At 50.4% G+C, this 19880-nt stretch overlaps 5 protein-coding genes; 3 read left to right on the top strand and 2 right to left on the bottom strand.

Annotated features, from left to right (window-relative positions):
* The first annotated feature begins 1941 nt into the window (after positions 1 to 1941).
* CHC_T00010336001 (Elongation factor Tu GTP-binding domain-containing protein 1) lies at positions 1942 to 5527 on the top strand. Its single transcript, XM_005716907.1, has 5 exons — positions 1942 to 2091; positions 2196 to 2319; positions 2388 to 4178; positions 4416 to 4918; positions 4985 to 5527. The coding sequence occupies exons 1-5, from the start codon at positions 1942 to 1944 to the stop codon at positions 5525 to 5527; spliced, it is 3111 nt and encodes a 1036-aa protein (XP_005716964.1).
* A 44-nt stretch (positions 5528 to 5571) lies between these two features.
* CHC_T00009143001 (Protein BTN1) lies at positions 5572 to 6702 on the bottom strand. Its single transcript, XM_005716906.1, has one exon. It carries the CDS (start codon positions 6700 to 6702, stop codon positions 5572 to 5574), a length of 1131 nt encoding a protein of 376 aa, XP_005716963.1.
* A 5548-nt stretch (positions 6703 to 12250) lies between these two features.
* On the bottom strand, positions 12251 to 14653 carry CHC_T00008772001 (Serine/threonine protein kinase). Its single transcript, XM_005716905.1, has one exon. The coding sequence runs from the start codon at positions 14651 to 14653 to the stop codon at positions 12251 to 12253; it is 2403 nt and encodes an 800-aa protein (XP_005716962.1).
* A 2859-nt stretch (positions 14654 to 17512) lies between these two features.
* On the top strand, positions 17513 to 18438 carry CHC_T00005106001 (hypothetical protein). XM_005716904.1 is given in 4 exon segments: positions 17513 to 17582; positions 17583 to 17687; positions 17839 to 17954; positions 18075 to 18438. 3 exon segments carry the CDS (start codon positions 17583 to 17585, stop codon positions 18436 to 18438), a joined length of 585 nt encoding a protein of 194 aa, XP_005716961.1. The 5' UTR covers positions 17513 to 17582.
* Positions 18439 to 18562: 124 nt separating this feature from the next.
* Positions 18563 to 19479, top strand: CHC_T00005105001 (hypothetical protein). XM_005716903.1 is given in 5 exon segments: positions 18563 to 18604; positions 18795 to 18909; positions 19033 to 19118; positions 19235 to 19378; positions 19379 to 19479. The coding sequence occupies 4 exon segments, from the start codon at positions 18563 to 18565 to the stop codon at positions 19376 to 19378; spliced, it is 387 nt and encodes a 128-aa protein (XP_005716960.1). The 3' UTR covers positions 19379 to 19479.
* Positions 19480 to 19880: the final 401 nt, after the last annotated feature.

The following is a 19880-nucleotide window of genomic DNA, read 5'->3' as shown; positions in this document are numbered from 1 at the left end:
TGGTCCCGGGTTTGTTTTTCTCCCCTTGGCCGTTTCCCTTTTCAGGGGGGATTCCCCCCCCCCCCCCCCCCCCCCCCCCCTTAAAAGTTAGATACTGTAAATAGACCCACAACTGCACCGTGCCAGAGCCAGTGGCTCAAACGTATTATGTTCCACAAGTGCTGATTGCACTGTTCTGTAAGGCGCATCCACCACGAAGTCCACTCATACTGATCACCCTCTCCCTCTGCCGAAAGGTGGATCCAAGTTGCGCAGAGTCTTTCTTCCCATGTACATGAGCTCACAAAGTTTAATCGAGCTGTTGTCTCTTTCGTCTTCCTGGCAAGGCAAGGCCTGACGCTGGAGATTTTCACAACTGGAGGTCTGCAAAAATGAGCTAATGCGGACAGAGCTTCGGGAATTGCAAGCGAAGCTTCATTATACTTGTGTATGCAATAAAGAGGAAGCTGTATAGCAATGAGCGTTTTTTCATCTGTTAGGCCCCTTCAGTCTGATATGTTGCTTTCATGCCATCTTACGTCTTCTGAAGACGCAGCAATACTGTCCGGCTGTGGGGATTCTGCGGTCGTGCCACAGCGTTAAGTGGAGGCCGTGTATCCCTGGTGGTAAGGGGTGTTCGTTCCGATTGTATGCCTGCGCTGAGGACAGTTAAATGTGACAATCTGCCTCATAAAACACTTCACGTGCTCTGGGGATCGCCTTGCATTGGAGAAATGATTGTCTGGAGTGTCTCGCCCTTTGAAACAGGCTTTGCGGTGTTTTCTGCCCGTCATTCAGACACACCACATCTACAACCAGATGACGTAAAGTCAAAAGTTACAAGACTTTTAGAACCAACAAAGCTGCCGACCCTCCGTTTGAAAATATACATCATGTCGTCTCGATACCCTTCCAGTCCTGTACTCTATTCTTCCCTTTTAGAAAGATCTTGAAGCCAGGAGTCGATGGCAATGGTGAGACACATCTGTGTTTAGCTGCTCTCGCTCAGGATGTGTTCATTTTGACGGATTTGATATACCAGCTCTCCCCCCTTCAGAGGCACAGACAGACAGTTGCTGTGGGAAGCCGATGCGCTGCATAGTTTTGCTTTGACTACTGAAGTAAAACAACGACATCAAGTGCAAAGAAGGCTTTACAGTGTGAGGGAGAAGCATGCCTGTCGACTAAAGACGCAAGCTCCAGACGCGCCGGGTAAGAATGTACAGAGGGCACTACAGAGTATGCTGTATTGCATTATACTGTCTATTCGCGAGTTCACATGGTGCACCTTACAACACTGGAGAGGGGTAACCACTAACGTTTCGAGCGAGTTGATCGACGCTTACTTCAGGGATTCGCTCACTACCCTTTTATTGTTTTTTTGCACTGTCCCTCTTGGATTCAATACATATCTGTGCAGCAGAACCGCTTTGATCATCCACTCGCTCGTGCATTGCAGCCTCTAATGGATCTCTTGCTGTGCTTGTGCCGCCCCCAGCACGGGATGTACTGTGCTGAAAGTCGTAGCGCACATACCGAGCATATACTGTATGTATGACCAGTTTAACCCTTTGCTATGCAACTGGGGTATAAAAAGGGGCTCTATGAGGGCCGCTGAATTTGATGGTTAACTAATTTTATCTTTTTTTGTTTTATGGAAAGGACCATTCGCACAGCCGCATTGGAGAAGACTTTCCAGCACACTGGAACAGCTTACCGGCCCTCAGATAAAAATGCTGCGCGTCCCCGCCCCTAATGACGTGATTTAAGCCCTCTTGAATCGAACAATTGGCCGCGGGAATTTCCAATCCGTAGAGCTCAGTGTGCTTTGTGGTGTCTTGCGAGTTGAGGGTGTGAGGAGTTGAAGCTGACGTCCATCACGGCCAAGCAGGCACGTGAACTGTGACGATTTCTTTGAAAGCCTGCTTGAACAAAGGTTCAGCGTAAGGTTCTTCTGCCAGAATGACGTCGGAATCACCTGCGGATTTAAAAGTACCAGCGTCTCGCACGTGGAACATATGCATGCTCGCTCATGTCGACCACGGCAAGTCTGCGCTTTCCGACTCGCTTATTTCAGCAAATGGAATAATATCATCTCGATCTGCCGGTAAGGTAAGCTCCTCTTGGCGTTTGCCTACTTGTTTCAGGCCGTAAAATCTTTCTCTAGCAATCAAACTGACACATGGAGAGTTGTGGCTGATCTGCACATCGAACAGGTGAGGTACATGGATTCTAGGGAGGACGAACAACGTCGGGGTATTACAATGAAGTCATCCTCAATAGCTCTTGGTCACAAAGTTGCAGGCATGTGGAATCCTGGCTCTGTCTTTTTTTTTATAAGTGTTCGAAACATAAAGACACGACTAACCCTGATCCTGTGCCTTTCTCCTGATTGTTTGTATCTGTAGGTCATGAAGGATTGAACGTTGTCAATTTGGTTGACTCTCCAGGGCATGTTGATTTCAGCGGGGAAGTGGAAGCAGCGTTGCGGATTTGTGATGGTGCTGTTCTCGTTGTTGATGTGGTGGAAGGGGTTTGCGTGCAGACTGTAGCCGTGCTTCGGGCGGCATTGGAGCATGCCGTTCGTCCAGTTCTCGTACTGAACAAAATTGATCGGCTTTTTACAGAGTTGCATTTAGAGCCCATGGAAGCCTACGAGCACATTGTGAACATTTTGGGTCAGGCTAATGTGATCATGGGGGTTCGCGAAGTAGAGCAAATGATGGCGGCTGCTTCCGTTGCCGATGTGGAAGACGAAGGCGACTCTGAATGGAAATTAGATGAAGGTGCAGTGGAAGGGAATGTCCACAACGTCAGCGGGTTCTTTTCGCCCGAACTGGGAAATGTGGTATTTGCATCCGCAATCGATGGCTGGGCCTTTCGTATAGCTGATTTCGCGCGCATTTTCTCCCACAAGTTTGGTATTTCCGAAAGGGTTCTCACCAAGACATTGTGGGGAGATTACTACTTTCAACCAAAAGCAAAAAGAATATCGCGGAAGAAATCAACGGCATTGAAGAGCAGAGCAAAGCCCATGTTTGTACAGTTTATTCTATCGAATGTCCATGCCATTTATGAGACCATTCACAAGACACAGCACGATTTGCCGCTAGCCGTGGAGAAACGAGAGATGTTTGTCTCGAAACTGGGACTGAAGGTCAGTGCCAGAGATCTGAAGCACCGTGACGCTCAAACCGCGTTGCATGCCATAATGAATGCGTGGCTTCCGGCGGCTTCATGTTTGATGGACACTGTCATAGAAAAACTGCCAAGCGCTGCGGACGCCCAGGCAGACAACAGGCGATTGGCGGCTCTGTGGCCAAATGGTGCTCGCCTTGGATGTGAAGCCCGAAAGTCAGGTACTATGTCTGATTCTACGATGCTCGAAAGCTTTGAACGACAACAACGGTCTATTGCTACTGCGGATGCCGGCAAAAATGCTCCAGTTATTGCCCTTGTCTCGAAGATGGTTGAGGGGAAAGACGATCAAAACCCTCTGAGCAACCATATGAATATTAGGACCCCAATGAGCCGTTCTGAGTTGCAGGCCATGCGGGATGCCACTTCCAAGGAAAAAGAGACAAGCAAAGCGCCGGAAACCTTAACGTCTTTCCCTCCTATGGTTGCGATGGCTCGCATTCTTTCGGGGACATTGACAGTTGGTGACTCTGTTTTTGTTTATTCTCCGAAGTACCAAGTCGGGAAGGACGGTTCTTTCGATTCCAATTATGTCTCTGAGGCGACCGTTACTGGCTTATTTTTGTTGATGGGCAGAGGGATGGAACCCCTGAATTCTGCATCCGCAGGATCCGTTGTAGGGATAGCGGGTATGGAAGATGCAGTCCTCAAGACTGCCACCATAAGCTCGGAAAAACCAGGCGAATGTTTACCGGTGGGGACATTCAATTCTTCATCTCTTGGCCTTGAAAAAGATGCAGTTGTGAGGGTTGCGGTAGAGCCTCATTTACCGCAGGATGTCGGTAAACTCCGGGATGGCCTTCGTCGACTGAACCAAGCCGATCCCGCCGTTGAAACATTTGTTACTACGAAGGGAGAGCATGTTGTAGCTGCTAATGGGGAATTACATTTGGAGACTTGTCTAAAAGATCTTCGAGAACGATACGCAAAAGGAATTAGGATACATGTCTCAAAACCTATTGTGTCTTTTCGAGAAACGGTTCTTGGCGGAAATTCCCAGAGTGCAAGCATTCTGGAGTTGGAGCCAAGCCTAAGTAAATTTTTTTCGAAGGAGAAGCGGTCCAAGCCTGGAGAGATTAAACAAGAAAATGAAAGCACTGGAAGACGTGAAACCGAGGAGAACGAAGCTGAAGGATCACTTGTTGGGTGGAGCGTTGATGTTGAGACTAACAGCGACTCAACTCTGCAGCTATTTGACAAAAAATTTGTAAGGTGTGGACGATTCATTCATGTTGGAGACGACAACATTGGTTATCGCATGACGTCTATTCCCCTCCCAGAACAGCTCGCTAAAGTGCTGGAGCGGGCATCGTCCCTACTGCGTCAAGAGGTCGAGACAATTGATGACAGTGATATTCGAAAGATCAGAGAAGATATTGAAGAAGCTATTGATGCACATGCGGAACAGAGTGCATCCAAGAAAACGCCTCAAGCGACAGTCAAGAGGTACTGGATACAGGAGATACTTCCGCGGGTCTGGTCGTGTGGTCCTAGGCAGTTTGGATCCAATTTACTTCTCGGACCATACAAGAGCACGACGAGATCCGGTTTATTGGATAAGATCTTCGGTGAACTGGCTGAATCGAAAGGGCGCGCCACATGGAACGGGAAGGAACTTGAAAAGGCCATTGTGGCTGGCTTCCAGCTTGGGAGCCGCGCAGGTCCTCTTTGTGAAGAACCGATGCATGGAGTAGGTTTTGTTCTCGATTCTATCCGAATTCCGCAGTCGACTGATATTGCCGTGGCACGCGATAGTAGTCGGGAATCAGAACGCATCGATGCCCAAGGGAGAAAAGATGACCGTGAGAACACAGTCGCTAACGAATCTTCGCACGCTTTGGCAAAAGTCTCTGGTTTAGTCATTGGCTCCATGCGTGAGGGGGTCAGACTGGCGCTGATGCAAGGGAGCCCGAGATTGATGGAGGGCGTTCTACATGTTGATATATCAGTACCTGCTGATGCGTTGGGACGCACTTATACGGTTCTTGGTCAACGAAGAGGACGGGTGTTGAAAGAAGAGGTGAAAGAAGGTATCAATGTGTTTGGGATTGAAGCACTGCTTCCCGTCCAGGATTCCTTCGGGTTTACAGACCTACTGCGGAAGCAGACATCTGGTTTTGCTGTTCCCCAAATGGTTTTTAGTCATTGGGAGATTATTGACACAGACCCGTTTTGGACCCCGCAGACAGATGAAGAATTGGAAGATCTTGGGGCTGCAGATATGACAGCTGAGAACAACAACCTCGCTCGGAAGCTTATCAATGGCGTGCGCCGAAGGAAAGGATTGAAGGTAGAGGAGAAAATTGTTGAAAATGCAGAGAAGCAACGGACACTGTCGCGTAAAAAATGATGTCACGAGGCTTTGGCCCGGAATATGCGCTGCCATTGCCGTCTCTAAGACGACTTCTGAAAATTTACTATAGCGCTCTCTAACCAAATGCTAACTATTGCTGCCAATGAGATCCCAGCTGCGTCTCCTACTGTTGCTGTTCCTAAAGCCCACTCTTTCAAGTGTGCGGGTGTTTCCGTCTTTATTCTATAGAATGCATTCACGTATGTAAGTCCTCCGAGAAGCCCTTCCCAGAAGACAATTAGGAAAGCTACCGCGGCTGAGGGAACCAACATGAACATGGAGCCGAACGCCAAAACCACAAGATTAAGCAGTTGCAGTATTGGTAACACCCAGATGGCGTGAATTTTGACCACACATATTGAGCTCCTTGCGAAAAACACTGCGATCTGATACGTGAATTGCAGTTGGGTGTAAATCCTTTCCACCTCGTACTCTTTGTTATTTTTGAATGTAGTTAGAGTGCCAAGCACTCCTTCGTTAATTGTGTACTCCGCGAAGTAGACGACAGCGAGTGGAATCATGTAGGTCTTCAGGAGCGTAGGGAAGAACTCTTTCTTTGTTGTAGATATTTTTTCTTCTATTTCGACCGCAGTTTGTGCAGTTTCAACTTCGTCTTCGGACGGTATGCGTTCAAACGACGGGGAATTGACAAGGACACCCTGGTAGATTACAATCAGTACCAGCGGGATCCAAGAACAAGAAATTAATGTTTGCGACGATGATAATCCAAACACTTCTCTAAGAAGAACATAGATTCCCGCGCCTGCGATCCCGGAAGCCCCTGTACCGCTCGCCCAAGCACCAACCACTGAATCCGAAAATCTCGACGTGAGCGCGAGAAATGAGATTTCCCCGAGTGCGCCGATGGTCGCTTGAAGCGCCAATGCAAGCATTTGAACAGGAACCGAGGAAGAAAGCGCGACCACCAGAATGCAAAAACATGACGAGACAGATACAACGGCGATTCGCAGGGCATAAGGGACACGTTCCGCATATAGCGAAAGGACGAGGCGACTCAGAAAGCCGGGCACTACTGTGCACAGAAGGATGAGCCCTGCATATCCTTTGATGATTTCTTCAGCAGCAGTTATGAAGACGCAAAAGGTGAAGTTGTTCACGAGGCCAAGCCCCCAAAACGCAGCATGGTCACGCGATGGGAGAGGAAACCCCATGACAGTTATACTGGTTGCGTACTAAACCAGCTCAACCCGAATAGCGACAGACGCGATACAAGCCACTATGCCTTCATAGTCGATGCGCTCAGCGGTATGCCACCGGACGAACTTGGTGACAGGATTAGGCGAAAGATGCTTTTGGCTGTGGCAGAAGGGCGAGCCCTGTAGATGTCCTGGTCCTTACCTTGTCGCATGTTTGCATGTTGGCGAAGCGAAATTGATTTTCCTCAAAAATGGGACAACTTTTTTTTTGTACCTTTTATTTATGAGACATTTTCTTACGTGCCCCCCTTTATTTGGGAAGTTTTGTTACGTGCCCCTTTTTATTTGGGATTTTTTGTTACGTGCCCCTTTTATAAGCCCATTTATATAAGCCCCTTTCCTTGGGGGCGCTAGAGTGATGAAAAGGTGAAGAGGGCGTCGTCGGAATGAGTTTGATCAAAGGGAGCACGTTCACTGACAAGCACAGTATCTGGATGGCATCCTTGGCCCTGTGCGCCACGGTGGGCCGATCTCACAAGGTAAAAAACTCAGACTTTGGGCGCCTGCGTATACAGTGCCCCTCCCAGCAGTGTCTCGAAGGGAACGCAGGTCTGGTGCGTGAGGATGGCTCAACTGGAAGGTGAGCGGTCGGAAATGAGTTGCAAATGCCGAAAGCCTGAGAAGACGGGGCTTCTCTGCGTGCACGCTTTGACAGTGTTTGATAATCTACGCGAGGGGCATGCGAACGTCCCAGAGGCTGCACACTGGAATCATCTCGACACAAAGTGGGCATCGACTGTTTTTCATCATGCAACACTTCAACACCAGTATGTGTTGCTGCTGCTGCCCTTGCCTCTCAAGTAAACATTAACGTGGATTTGCAGATTCTGCCTATTGCCAGACAGATGAGCGCGTGGAGAGTTCCGAGTCAGGCAGGTCGGCCGAAGAAACGGCGGAAACAGGGGGTCGCAGCGCCTCAACGAAAGTCGCGTTGCTCTGCTTGTGGTCAAGTTGAGCACTAACTACGACTTGCGAAGCCCCAGACACTGTGTACCTCTACCGGGGGGGGGGGGGGACGCGCAATAGTGCCGCTTTTATTATTTTCACCCTCGAATTAGTGCCGCCAAAACCGGCAGACACAGGTTCTGCCACGTGTCATGCACGACGTCGTCATCGCCCACTCCTAAGAGCATCCCCAACGCGTCGATTCTATTGCCGGATAGAAATACAACGTGTACGCTGACCATTCGCCGGTTGCCCGAATTGAATTTTGTGCCTATTCGTCAATCTATTCGTGTGGAATCTATTCGCGTCAACCCCAACGCATATGTTGCAAATCTATCGCTCTATGCCCGCGCAGACAACGGCGAGACGTCACACATCGTCTGCGAAGAGGCGATCGTTCATCGAGACGCCCACCCCTCGCCGTGAATCCCGCGCGGCTGCATGTCTCTCTTCCGCAGCCTGTGCCCTCTTTCCCTCTTCGTCGCGCGCCCTCCCTCGGGTATTGTCCAACTACGCGCTCTCACGAGTTATCATCGCCAATGGACCGGAGAACAGTCCTCGGAAGCGTCCTTCAGTACAGTATATGGACGACAGCGATGGCGATGATGAAAGCATCGTCGCGAGCATGCACAGGTCACGCGCCACCGGAATGCATGCTGCAGCGACGAAGCAGCGGAGGTTCTCGGGCGAGAAGGATGCACAGTTGGCCAGAATTCGGCTGACACGCCTGGCACGTGGCATTCTATCGCGGAATCTATTCACCGGATAGAACGTTTTTAGAATCTATCGGCGCTCGGATAGATCCCAAAATTGTTCTATTCGATTTCGGAAAGCGATAGAATTGCGCGGTGGGGTTGAAAATTGTGAGCGGAAATTCTATTGATCAAATAGATGTGGGCGGTGGGGTTGCTCTAATAACAGAGTTCTAGCGGGGTAGTGGTTCTGCCATCTGATTGTGCCGCTCCAAATTAGTGCCGTATTATTAGTCTTTACACGGGGTGGCACTAATGCGTAGGGTCGACTGTACCGGAAAATCGTTCGGGAGTGAGGTGAAGAAAGGGGCACGTAACAAAAATTCCAAAATACAAGGGGCACGTAAGAAATTTTCTCTTTATTTTTATATATATACAGTATACAGAATATATGCATTGTACCCTTCCTGGCCGCGGCAATTTGGGATTTTTTTTGGCAGGGCCCTACAAGTATTGAATGGCACTATCCCGAGCAGCCAAAAAGTGTCCGCTACAGCCAGTCGGGGTGTCCATGTGCCATCCACGACGAAAAGACGCTGGCAAAAACAACCTGTTGGAAGCCATTCGACATTTCCCGATACATGGAAAAGGGGCTCAAATGGAAAAAGGTGCAATTTGGTGATTTTAGTTATGAACCAAAAAGCGATAACAGAGATTCCACAACTTCCTCTTCACCCCTCAAATCCTTGCTAAACGCTTGCATCCAGAGTGTACTACTCATTGCCGCTCCGAATCTCGACCGAGATGTCGGAGAAAAACGTTCAGGCTGTAGGGAAGACAGCGGGGCGGGGAATTTTGGTTCAGCTGTGGACTTTGTACGGCCATTCTCCTTCGAGAATCACATCTGAGCTCGACTGCGGTCCGCCTGTTCGTTCTTCTCAGTTTTGAGATGCCTCTCAGCAGCAAGTTTTACGTCTCTCTCTTTTCTGCTTTCGATTATATCGTCCAAAGTCAAGTACAGAGCAGGTGTACCTTTTTGTAACTCCCACTTTTTTGCGCCATGCGTTCGAACTTTTTATGTTCGAGAAACGCGTGCTTGTCATAAACATTTCATTCATACTTCTTCTTTTGCGCAAAAGCATTTTTACATCCCTGAGTCCCGTTATGGGGTCTTTGGCAGACTCCAAATTTTTTTGAGCTGATGGAAAGTGCGGTTGTTGGGGTCCCGGGTTCTATTTGTCACATTTCGGGCGACTTTGCCACTTTTTGGGTCACATGTGACCGCATCTAGTGTTGGTCTCTTAAACCTGTTAAGTCAAGAGTAGTCTATTAGCCATAACACCGACTTTTCGAAGCTTAACTTAATCTTATCCACCGTGATTTCTCTGTAAGCCAACATCGCCACCATCAGATCTGCACGCAAACTTCGCATGTCGATGGTTGATATTTTATGAAGCAGGTCCGGTATTTGGGCGTCCCTTTTTTGAATGTACTGTTTATGTCCTGGTCGCAGGATTGCAAGAAGTGAGTCGTGTTTGATGGAGACTGAACGACTTCGCACTTTTTTTGCTTGCATAACTCGAGCTACTCGAAATCTTCTCGGTGCGAGTGACTGTCAAGAGTCACACAGTACGAAAGCTCCAGGGGTACGGTCTTCCTCACAAATGTATCCACATGCTCTATCACAAAGAAAATGAGTCTCTTTTGCATATTTCCCCCGTCTGTTGTTGTAGTATAATGACCGGCGCGAGCGCGCGGAGGTCATCGGACGGCCGTGTACGGTATACACGTGGGCGGTTGTGCCCACGTGTAGCGAGCGCGCGCGCATGCCGAGCGGTCGTAATCTGGCGTACGTGTACAGTAGTGCACGTGTCGTCCGAACGGTAGTCTACGCGTGTTACGTGTGCGCGTTAGCACACTTGTCGTCCGTGTGGTAGTCTGTAAGCAACACGCGTGTACAGTAGTGCACACGTGTAGTAGCAGCGTCCTTGCGGTAGTAGTAATTATGGCGCTAGTTTTTTAATTGTGTACAGTACCCGGCACGCACTAGGCGGCAGGTACTGTACTACTGTACTGGGACAGCTGTCCGAGGCGTCCGCCTGCGGGGTTAAGACCTGGCACCCGTCCCCACCAGTAAACGGGGGCAAGCTCGCCCCCGTCCCTTTTGCGCCTACGTAGGTCCGTTTTCGGTTTTCTGTCGCGCGCGCTGGATTCTAACATGGTACCGGTCGCTCCCGTTTACGCACCACGGGGCGACTGCGCGTAACCGGCCAGTGAGCCACTCACTTTCGCGAGTTCGTCCGATCGGTTCAATTAGCGCGTCGCGTCCGCGTTGCGTGCTCCCTCGCTAATGCCTCCGGCTCTCACCCAACCCAGGGCGGAGAGGAGTTATCCCACAGTTGTCATTATTGCGGCTCCCGTCTGACACCACATATTTTGAGACAATGTACTAGTTTGCACAGAAGGGCATATTATTTCGGTCTGTTTGAGCGGAGAGACCTATCTGCTTATTAGATTCTTTCCTTCTACAATGAAAAAGGGAGGAATTTTGGGACAAGATGCCAATGCGGCCACCACAATCGTCATATGCTTGTTGTTTTTCTAGCTTACAAGCCAAATAACCACTGTGAATGGTGCGTGAGGACCCAAATTATTTAGTTTTTACCCCATATTGATTGTCCACAGCTGTCTAGTCGAGGTTCCAAAGGCGGGAGGGGTCGTTAAATATACCAGGATTAGCATGTTGCAGTTTTTTCAATGCATTTGAAAAGGTTGACACATGAGTGAAATGTTCAGGCGCCAACTTTGCGACGTCTTTGTTCTAACTTTTTCGATAAGTGACGTCTCTATTCTGTGCACACCAATGACGGATAGTGTCTTGAGACGGACTGCCAGATTCTGTGCGAAATGGTGGACCTCCGTCAGACGCTATCTGAGTCATTATATTTGTCACATCATTGTTTGAGAGTGCAAACCGCTTTTCTGCCGCGTATGCAATCTTTTTCTTCATCAAATTTGACTCTTGTTCTGTAATACATGTGCGGAGTCCTCCGTGGTGGGCTTCTGGCGATAGAAGGGCGTTGAGTTTGGATTCATCACGCTCTTTGAGGGCGTGATAAATCCGATCTACTGTTGTGCCAGGTACATTTGTCGCTTTCACGACGACAGACCGTTTAGTACCTATACGAAGGAGTGCAGTGGCTTTTTCCCGCGGCTTTTTCATGAATGCGTCGCGTTCCTGCGTCCCTTTTCGATTACACTTGTCATACGCATGGAGAGTCCCATGACGCACGAATACTTGTTGTCAAAGTCATGATGTCAGTGCTGTAGAAGACAGTTTTACGAGCGTTGGGACGCCGTGGGGCTGCAGGAGTTTGAATTTTGGCGGACTTCTGCATCGCAGGGCAACGACGGAGGACGAAGGAACTTGTACGACTATCGCTAGCATGGCAATGGCGTGTTCTTGAGAATCTGGAAGGGTAATACTAAAAATTCCCAAATTGCCCCCGATTCCCAAATTGCCCCCGATTCCCAAATTGCCCCCGAATTCCAAATTGCCCCGGTCAGGAAGGGTACTCGGCCCATACCGTAGCGTACCCTTGGGTACTGTACGCTCAGTAGACAGTTGCGTGAAACTGCACAACAGGGCGCAGAGGCATGGCATGCTAGTGCCTTCAGGAGGAAAAGGCATTCAACCGCACCATATTTCAGGCTTGCTCTCTCTGACTTAGTGGAATGGTTTTGAAGCTAGCAATCCAGCGGCTCTAACGGCATCGCCAGGGGATTCCCATGAGAGCCGCCTGAAGAATCCCAGCTAGGTCAGTTTACAGAATTTATAGTACAGTGCCTTTCTAAGATGTCGCAGTTCATTTCAACATTTGAGAAATTGCCTGTGAGCACAACTCAAGTTGGGCGTGCAAGTGTTCAGAGATCGTCGAAAATTCTCCCAAATTCTTCACGTCACATTCCCATGCCTCACCGGTTCTGGCTTCTCGATAAAAGAGCGTATTGCTGACAAGGTTAAATAAAAAGTCGTCGCATCTGTCTTCGCCAACGTCGAACTTCACATGTATGGAGTAGTTGCTTAGTCGAAAAGCAACAGCGCGTGAGTTTCGAAATCTCGCCCAGTCACGGACATGAACCACATCTTTATGGTCTTCTCGTGATGGTGTTCTCGTAGGCTGATCAGTTGTTTCTGAGTCTGGCTTCAAAAAAGACACATTGCATGCGGAAGGCAAGTCATACATGGACCCACGGCCACCATCATGCATGAGGTCTGCGAACAGGTTACACAGGCATGCCTTTTTCGAGATGTCTTTGCTTCGCTTTTCTTGCGCGTCACCGTCTGAGCTGTCGCTACTGCCACTGTCCGATTGCGCTTCCAGCGGAGGAATATATGCAAACTCCGGAATCTCTGAGCTTTCTGTCACCGAGACAAAGAACATGATACTGCCATCATTGAAGCATATCCCTGTTCTTCCATCTTCCATCATGGTTGCAAACCCATGTTTTCTTGTGTAATCGGCCCAACGCCGGACCAAAGGGGGTGTGTCGGATAGCGTTACCGCCTGAGCCACCAGTGCGAGCTTTTGTCGTCGGTCTTCTTCGGACTCATGACCTAGCGAATCGTCAAGACATTGGCGGCCCCACATCAAAGCCGCTGACAAGGTAACTGACAAGTTAAGTAGGTCAGTTCGCTTTTCTGAAAACCGTATGGATGAACGTCTGAATGATTGAGACTGGCGGGATTCCTTCAGTTCGTTCACTGCTCTCGTGTTCAGGCTAGAACGTCGCGTATGATTTCTACTGCGCTGAACCACTGCGGATGTGGTGAGAGATGAGCTGCGTTCCTTGGCCGCTCGTGGGAGTCTTCGCGACCCGAAATCATGAGAATACTGGCGCGCGTACCTGCTTGACCCCTGGCTCTGGGGTCTGCCAACTTCAAACGCATCTTTCGAAGAACTCGCAAGATTCGGGTTGTTGGCGGAGTAAGCTTCATTCCATCTCTGTAAATCCGACCCCCGCCGATTGGTAAATCCTTTTCTCCGAGATCGAACGGAGCCGTGCTCCCCGGGCCCGTCTGCGCGATCTACAAAATGATCTCTGGTCTTTTGGCGAGGATCGGCGTCTCGAGCATGCTCAACATATCCACCCTCGGGAATGAGTCCGAGGTTAGAAGACTGTGGAAACAATTTCGGAATTGGACGCGTGGTAAAAAACGGGTGGCTCAGAGCCTGATCTGCAGACGGACGCTTCGTCTGGTCCTCGGACAGCAACAGACGGATGAGCGACTTGGCATTCGCAGAGAGTCTGAGGCCAATTGGAAAGGTAAAGCGAGCGGTTCGTATCTTGTTAAAAGTACGTTTGATATCCTCACCGTCGAAGGGGCCAGACCCAACAAGCATGGTATACAATACAACGCCCATACTCCAAGAATCTGCACTCGTGGTGTAGCTAACCTCTGTGGCGCCGGCTCTTTTGGCTTGCTTACTGTTAAAAGGCTTGTGGGATTGGCCGTAACTGCGCTTAGGGGTGAGACGAGCTAATGCTGAGGGAGTCAGAAGCTCTGGGGCGACGTAATTAGGCGTACCGCAAACATTCGAATCCTTTCCTGGACGCAATGAATCCAAATGGGCGGCGAGTCCAAAGTCACAAAGCAGTACACGGTTGAGGTCCTGGGATAGGAGGATGTTGGCAAGCTTGAGGTCGCGATGGATGATTCGATTAGCGTGGAGATACGACAGAGCCTCAAAAATATTGGCGGCGTACGTGGAAGCCTCCTCTTCGGTGAGACGACCTCTGGACTTGACGTACTGCTCCAATTGGGGGCCGTTGACGTAATTCATGAGCAAATAAATGCGGTACTGATCTTCCCAGTACGAAATGAGCCTGACGATGGCCGGGTGCTGGAGCTGGCGATGGATGCTGACCTCGTTTCTCAGAGCCTCGCGGCCCGTGGCTGTGTTGGCGAGTCTGCATTTGCTGATGACTTTCAGGGCGAGGACAGGATGAGTTGATGGGTTTTGAGTGGTGACATTAGTGGGAGTTGAGTTAGGGGCGTGGTTAAGGGATCCATGCTCGCCACGCCGACTTGGCGTGGGGCGAGGCGAAGGCGCAGCAAGTTGGGGGGTGGTCTGCCTGACTGTGTAGACACGCGCAAAGCCGCCTTTGCCGACTAAATGGAGAACACGGTATTGGGTGGCGGAGTTAGGGGGGCCGAGAACAGTGGGGGGCTCCTTGCAGGCGCGGCCATGGTGGCATGGGCGCATGGAAGAGCGTTGAGGCCGGAATTGGGTCGGGTCGGGCGGAAGCGAATATGGTGGCGATGAAGCGAAAGGCGGAGAAGGAGACAGGGGCTAACGGCAGATGAGTTGGGTTTGGGGAGGAGAGGGCAGGGGTCGTTGATGGTGGCAGGGAGGGTAGAAAGGGCAGGAGATGAGGCTGGGATGATGCGACGGGTGAGGGGTGTAGTAGTCTCGGGGGTCAGGGATAGGCATGGAGAGCTGTGGGAAGAGGGTAGGGAGCAGGAGTTGCGGGTTAGGTGGGAGGGGGTGGAACTGGGCATAGCGGGTCGGGGCTGGGCAAGGGCTGGGCCCGACGGTGGCATTGATCGAGAACTTACGGACGCAGAAGGGGTTGAGGAGGAAACGGGCAGACTACTGGTAAGTGGGTGGCGGGATGGCATTGGATTCGAAACTTGGGCAATTTTCTCATTACTTCTCGGGTGCAGCGGCTTGGGTTTAAATTCGAAGCTTCGGAAAGGGGCCACTTGGCGCGTCCTCATTGGCTTGCTTTGAGGGGCAAGCCCCGTTAGACTTCGCCATTGGCGAAGGTGGGCCGTGGCAGCCCGCCACGTCACATTCCACCGTAGCATCCATGCGTTCAGATCCGTTCACGTCATCCTCCAATCCAATTCGTCAAATCTTACACGTTCCATCATCCTGCCCTTCTGCTGTCATCTCCCATTGGTCCATGGCACTGCCCCAATGGAACCCGGTGGCAGTCTCATCCCGTGCTCCTCGGCGGCGCAACGTTCGACTGACAAGCCTGTCACTACGCAAAACTGTACAGTGCGGCCCACTTGCGACTGTGGCACGCTCCGTCCCTCTGTCGACGGACTTGGATCCTCTCAAACGTTCATCGTCATGTCACGTCATGCTTCCATTGCAACCACGCACCGAAAGTTGTCCCCCATTCGGACACGCCATCGCCTCCGCGTCGCCAATCTTTGGCCTCACTCCATGCAATATGATCTGGCCTTGCAACCCCGTACAAACACGCTTCTCCTCTTGAAACGAAATGCACACTAGCCTGCAAATCAAGACCATTGCGGGTTGAAAAACTGTACTATGGCGCACATTCAATATCGTCGTTGAGAAGCGCTCGCTGTGCGCACAGACATACAGCGCAGTGTTGGATAGTGTGACATGCGTACCAACGTCGATTAAGTCTGTACGAACACAATCATGGATCCTCAAACCGTTTATAAATCATTCCGCACTCTCACACACATAAACTTTATTTAACACCTTCGTCAAGGCTCTGCACAGATCAAATTCCTCATCTCTGCAAATAGTGTATCCTCCACGCTGAATGCTGTCATTTACAGTATAGCACAGTGTGTGCCTTCTTACTATCCAACGGCAGAGGCCGGGATACACCCTCACCGCGCCAACGTTGTCAGGAACGCAGAGCGCTATGGTAGCGCAAGCCCCTGATCGTCACGTTCACCGCATTTCCTCACCCGTCACACCCAGCATTTAGAAACTCTCGCATCCACAAGTCGCCGTACACAAACTACATCCCCTTAAACGGCACAGGACCGTGCATGCTGTTGCTAACTATATTTTGATACATACTGTTATCCAACATGCATGGCTTGTCCTTATCCCATGTCCCGCCTCTACGCCACGGGAGTCCATTCCAAAACGCCCTCTTATGCGTAGCAGAACTTCTACCTCATCGTTACGCACTCTTCTCCATCTTACTTTCCCTAACCATCCTCACCACATGTCCTTTCCTCCTCTTCCTTCCCCTGCGCTCTTCCGGATTTGCAAATGTCTTCGGGTCGATGTGCAAATTCGCCGGCAACGCTTGTAGGAACTCCTCCCTGACCACCTCAGTCTCCTCATCGATCCTCTTATCCACGCTCTCCGCCTCCCCCTCGAGCCGCTCCTTGATCATCTCTCTCGCATGCGGACGAGCACCCGACGGCCGCAACGAGACCTCAAACCAGTGCGCCATCTCTTCCGCCGTGTGCAGACGTAGGTACGCGTCGCTCGCTACGGGACGGCCTGTGCGCGCGGAGAGGTGCTGCAATAGGGCGAGGCGGAGATCGGGCGTGGTGGATACATCATCTGTTGGCTGCTTTTTGTGCGTGTGCAACAGGGCTTGCAGGTCGGTGTCGGAGAGAAGCTGCTCCGCTTTGATGCCGATAGCAGGCTGTCCTGGGGTGCAGAGGGTCCGGTGGATGCCTCGCACGGCGAGTCGGTGCAGGCTGAGGCGCAGCGCCATGGTTGTAGGCGGGGGCTGGGAGATCGCGTGATCGCGACGGGGGAGTGCGGCTCGTACAATCCACGCGATAAAGGAAATGTGGTGGTGCGTATGTTTCGATGTCCCTTTGATGCGTGGGGGTGTAACCGGGCACACTTTACAGTGCGAGTCCAAATGCGATTCTATCTTGATACAGCGCGCCCTGAGTCCTCCGGTCTGGTTGATGGCGACATGCTACAGACGACAAGAGTGAAGAATACACGTGTACATATATGACAAAGGCATTATCCATGCTCTCGAGAACAAGTGGTCTCACTTGGTCCTGGGTCCTGGGACCAGGACCTTCCACTGGCACAGAGAGGTAGGGCAGGGCATTGCTGTCGCTGCCAGATGAAGGCACAGTACCCTTGTACTGTACACCTGCCCGAGTCTATCTCCCCGCAGATATCTTCGACAAGGCGCTGGCGCAATCCTGAAACTCAAGTTTCAGTCAACAGCTTCCAAAAGGCAGTCGCTTTCTTTCTCGAACACAATCTGAGAGCAATACGACGATAAACAATTCAACTATCCCAGACCTCCCATCCTCGACTCGCGTTGCTTCTGCTCCTACTCAAATTTCGACTTCCTGACAAAACCGTCGCCAGACAGCAAGCTCCCGCCGTCCCCATTCACCACTACGCAAGGAAACGAGAATAGAACTTCACCATGTCAACCGAACCTACTGTCTCGAAGACCTTACCTGGTTTCATCCTCTCCATGGCTTGGAACTCGTACATGCAAAAGCTTCAGTCCGACCCCCTGTTAACAAAGGTACGCTCTCAGTTTGCATTCTCTTGTTCAATGCAGAGCAGTCCGTCGCAAAATCTAGTCCTCATGCCATGGCTAACCTAGTCCCATTACGCTCGCGTGCTCAATCAATCGTTGGTTCAAATTTGCGGCCTGTCTTGAATTTCGGAAACAGGCGGTCACTTCGGCTATTCTGTCTGTTTTTAGCGATGTGTTTGCGAAACGCATGAAGCAGATGCCCCTCCGTTCTAGTACCGCCATGAATGAACTCACAATCGGTTTGGTTCTGCGGTACGTTGTTCCTCCATCGGAAAGATAAGCCGTCGCCATCCCTTGCTGCTGGCACAGACAATCAATCCAATCCTGTATCTAACAAACAAACTAAGCTCTCCCCCTCCTCCAAAACAACAGAGGCCCACTTATCCATGCTTTTCATAACTTCCTCGACAAGGTCATCTTCAAGGGCCGGAACCAATCCTCTGCTGCCGTCGTCATCGGCAAACTCGCCATTGACCAACTCCTCTTCGCTCCCATATTTACTTCTCTATACTTCTACGTGCAGGGCTTGTTCGAGGACCGTGGAATCGCTGTTACTACACAGAAGCTAAAGAAGGAGCTTCCTGGAATCATGCGTAGTAATTGGTCTGTCTGGGTCCCTGCAAACTTTCTCAACTACCTGTTCATCCCGCTCGAACTACGTGTCCTTTTCGGAAGTGTCATCTCGTTTTTTTGGAATGCCTACCTCATTTCCCGTGCTTCAAGGCCTGCTAGGTGACGTCTGCCTGTTTTACAAAAACTTGAATCTGGTGCAGGTGAGCTGCTGCTCGAGAAGCTCGGATAGATAGACTGAATAGATTCGACAAGCCTTGGACATGAGTTACAGATAGGAAGATTTCGTAATGTTAGCCCTCAAACGAAAAGGTTCTCAACCTCGATGTTTCGCATCCTTAACCCTTCATTGTCTCGGCCCTTCAAACCAATCTGCTGGTATCACACCATTTCGCGAATTTTTGTGCCGTAGGAAAATGGACTCCTCATACCCCGAGGGGTACTGTACGCGCTAAAAATTACGGAATTTCGCTGGACAATTCTTTACGCTTCACATTGTAAAATTATCATGTCACGGCGAAGAACCAACCCTTGCCCCTACTGCTCTCCCTACAACGACACGACAGACTCATTGAATCGGTCTTCCATGGTTTATCGAATAAGCGCGAAAAACGTTGTCAATCCCGAACGAGCATGAGTGAGTACAAGGAGCGTCAAAACTCGAGGTCTCGCCTAAAAAATGTAGTGTGAACACAAATGAGCACTCTCGATACCACGGACACTAACAGCTGCCCGAGAAACCCTCATCACTTTCACAAAGATTCCAGAGCACCAGGATTCCAGCCCAAATCTAGTCCTCAGAAGATTCCGTCCTGGCAAAATGAAACTTCTCCTACAGCCGTCAATGTAAGTGTCCGTGAACGGCCATGGCGACTAGGGGCTGTTTGCCACGTTCTTCATCTTCGTTCTAACTCTGAGATGTGTCCTGGTGTTCCTGCCTGATTTGGACTTGTTCATGTTAGGACCCTGCAGTGCGACTCAACGAGCTAAGGCTGCTTCTTGCAAAGAAAGACAGCGAACTCAATGAACTGCGAACCAAGGCTATAGAATTTCAGACCAGACTGGACCGAGTGTCGAAGCTTCTCCCGCGAAAGGACAACAACTGAGACGCACTGAAGCCTCCTTGCAGCACAGAGGGGACTCATTTGGAATCTGCATTTGGCACAACTCCTCCCGAGACGCATTCAGTGAGTTGGCGTCATTCCGTTCGTGGATCATCGGGAGTCTGTGTAGACTTGCTGCCTGCAGGATCATTTATATGTTCTCCTTTTGATTTTGGCTCCTTAAGAGGAGATACCGGTCGCATTAGGTGTGCAGGTGGGGGATAGTATCCAAGCGCATCTGGCGCTTTCATATCTTGCTTCAAGGCGTCCAACCACCCAGCTTTCGCGTTGGGGTATGAATCGCAATAAGGGACGTCTACAAAACGCCAGGATAAGAATAATACCAATGTAGCGACGGGTCATGAATGATCAAGTTAGTGGCCCGAGATGAAGAGGACGAACCATCTCTTGCAGTAAACTGTGTGCACTTTTGTGGGTTTCAACGTACAAGGCTTGATATCCAAAACCGCAGTGCCATCCAATAAATCAACACCGAGCAAATGAA

The sequence above is a fragment of the Chondrus crispus genome, genomic scaffold, assembly GCF_000350225.1.
Source record: "Chondrus crispus Stackhouse genomic scaffold, scaffold_27, whole genome shotgun sequence".
Classification (NCBI taxonomy): Eukaryota; Rhodophyta; class Florideophyceae; order Gigartinales; family Gigartinaceae; genus Chondrus; species Chondrus crispus.
The sequence above is the reverse complement of the archived record's forward strand: the minus strand, read 5'-3'. Positions and strand labels throughout refer to the sequence as shown.

Bases quoted from the DNA above. Each gene is read 5' to 3' on its own strand.
- CHC_T00010336001 (XM_005716907.1), top strand. From the start codon at position 1,942: ATGACGTCGGAATCACCTGCGGATTTAAAAGTACCAGCGTCTCGCACG. The intron at 2,092-2,195 runs GTAAGCTCCTCT...CACATCGAACAG, and splicing joins CATCTCGATCTGCCGGTAAG to GTGAGGTACATGGATTCTAG. The intron at 4,179-4,415 runs GTGCAAGCATTC...TTCATGTTGGAG, and splicing joins TCTTGGCGGAAATTCCCAGA to ACGACAACATTGGTTATCGC.
- CHC_T00009143001 (XM_005716906.1), bottom strand. From the start codon at position 6,702: ATGGGGTTTCCTCTCCCATCGCGTGACCATGCTGCGTTTTGGGGGCTT.
- CHC_T00008772001 (XM_005716905.1), bottom strand. From the start codon at position 14,653: ATGCGCCCATGCCACCATGGCCGCGCCTGCAAGGAGCCCCCCACTGTT.
- CHC_T00005106001 (XM_005716904.1), top strand. From the start codon at position 17,583: ATGTCAACCGAACCTACTGTCTCGAAGACCTTACCTGGTTTCATCCTC. The intron at 17,688-17,838 runs GTACGCTCTCAG...TTTCGGAAACAG, and splicing joins CCGACCCCCTGTTAACAAAG to GCGGTCACTTCGGCTATTCT. The intron at 17,955-18,074 runs GTACGTTGTTCC...CCAAAACAACAG, and splicing joins ACAATCGGTTTGGTTCTGCG to AGGCCCACTTATCCATGCTT.
- CHC_T00005105001 (XM_005716903.1), top strand. From the start codon at position 18,563: ATGTTAGCCCTCAAACGAAAAGGTTCTCAACCTCGATGTTTC. The intron at 18,605-18,794 runs GCATCCTTAACC...GTCACGGCGAAG, and splicing joins GTTCTCAACCTCGATGTTTC to AACCAACCCTTGCCCCTACT. The intron at 18,910-19,032 runs GTGAGTACAAGG...ACTTTCACAAAG, and splicing joins TCAATCCCGAACGAGCATGA to ATTCCAGAGCACCAGGATTC.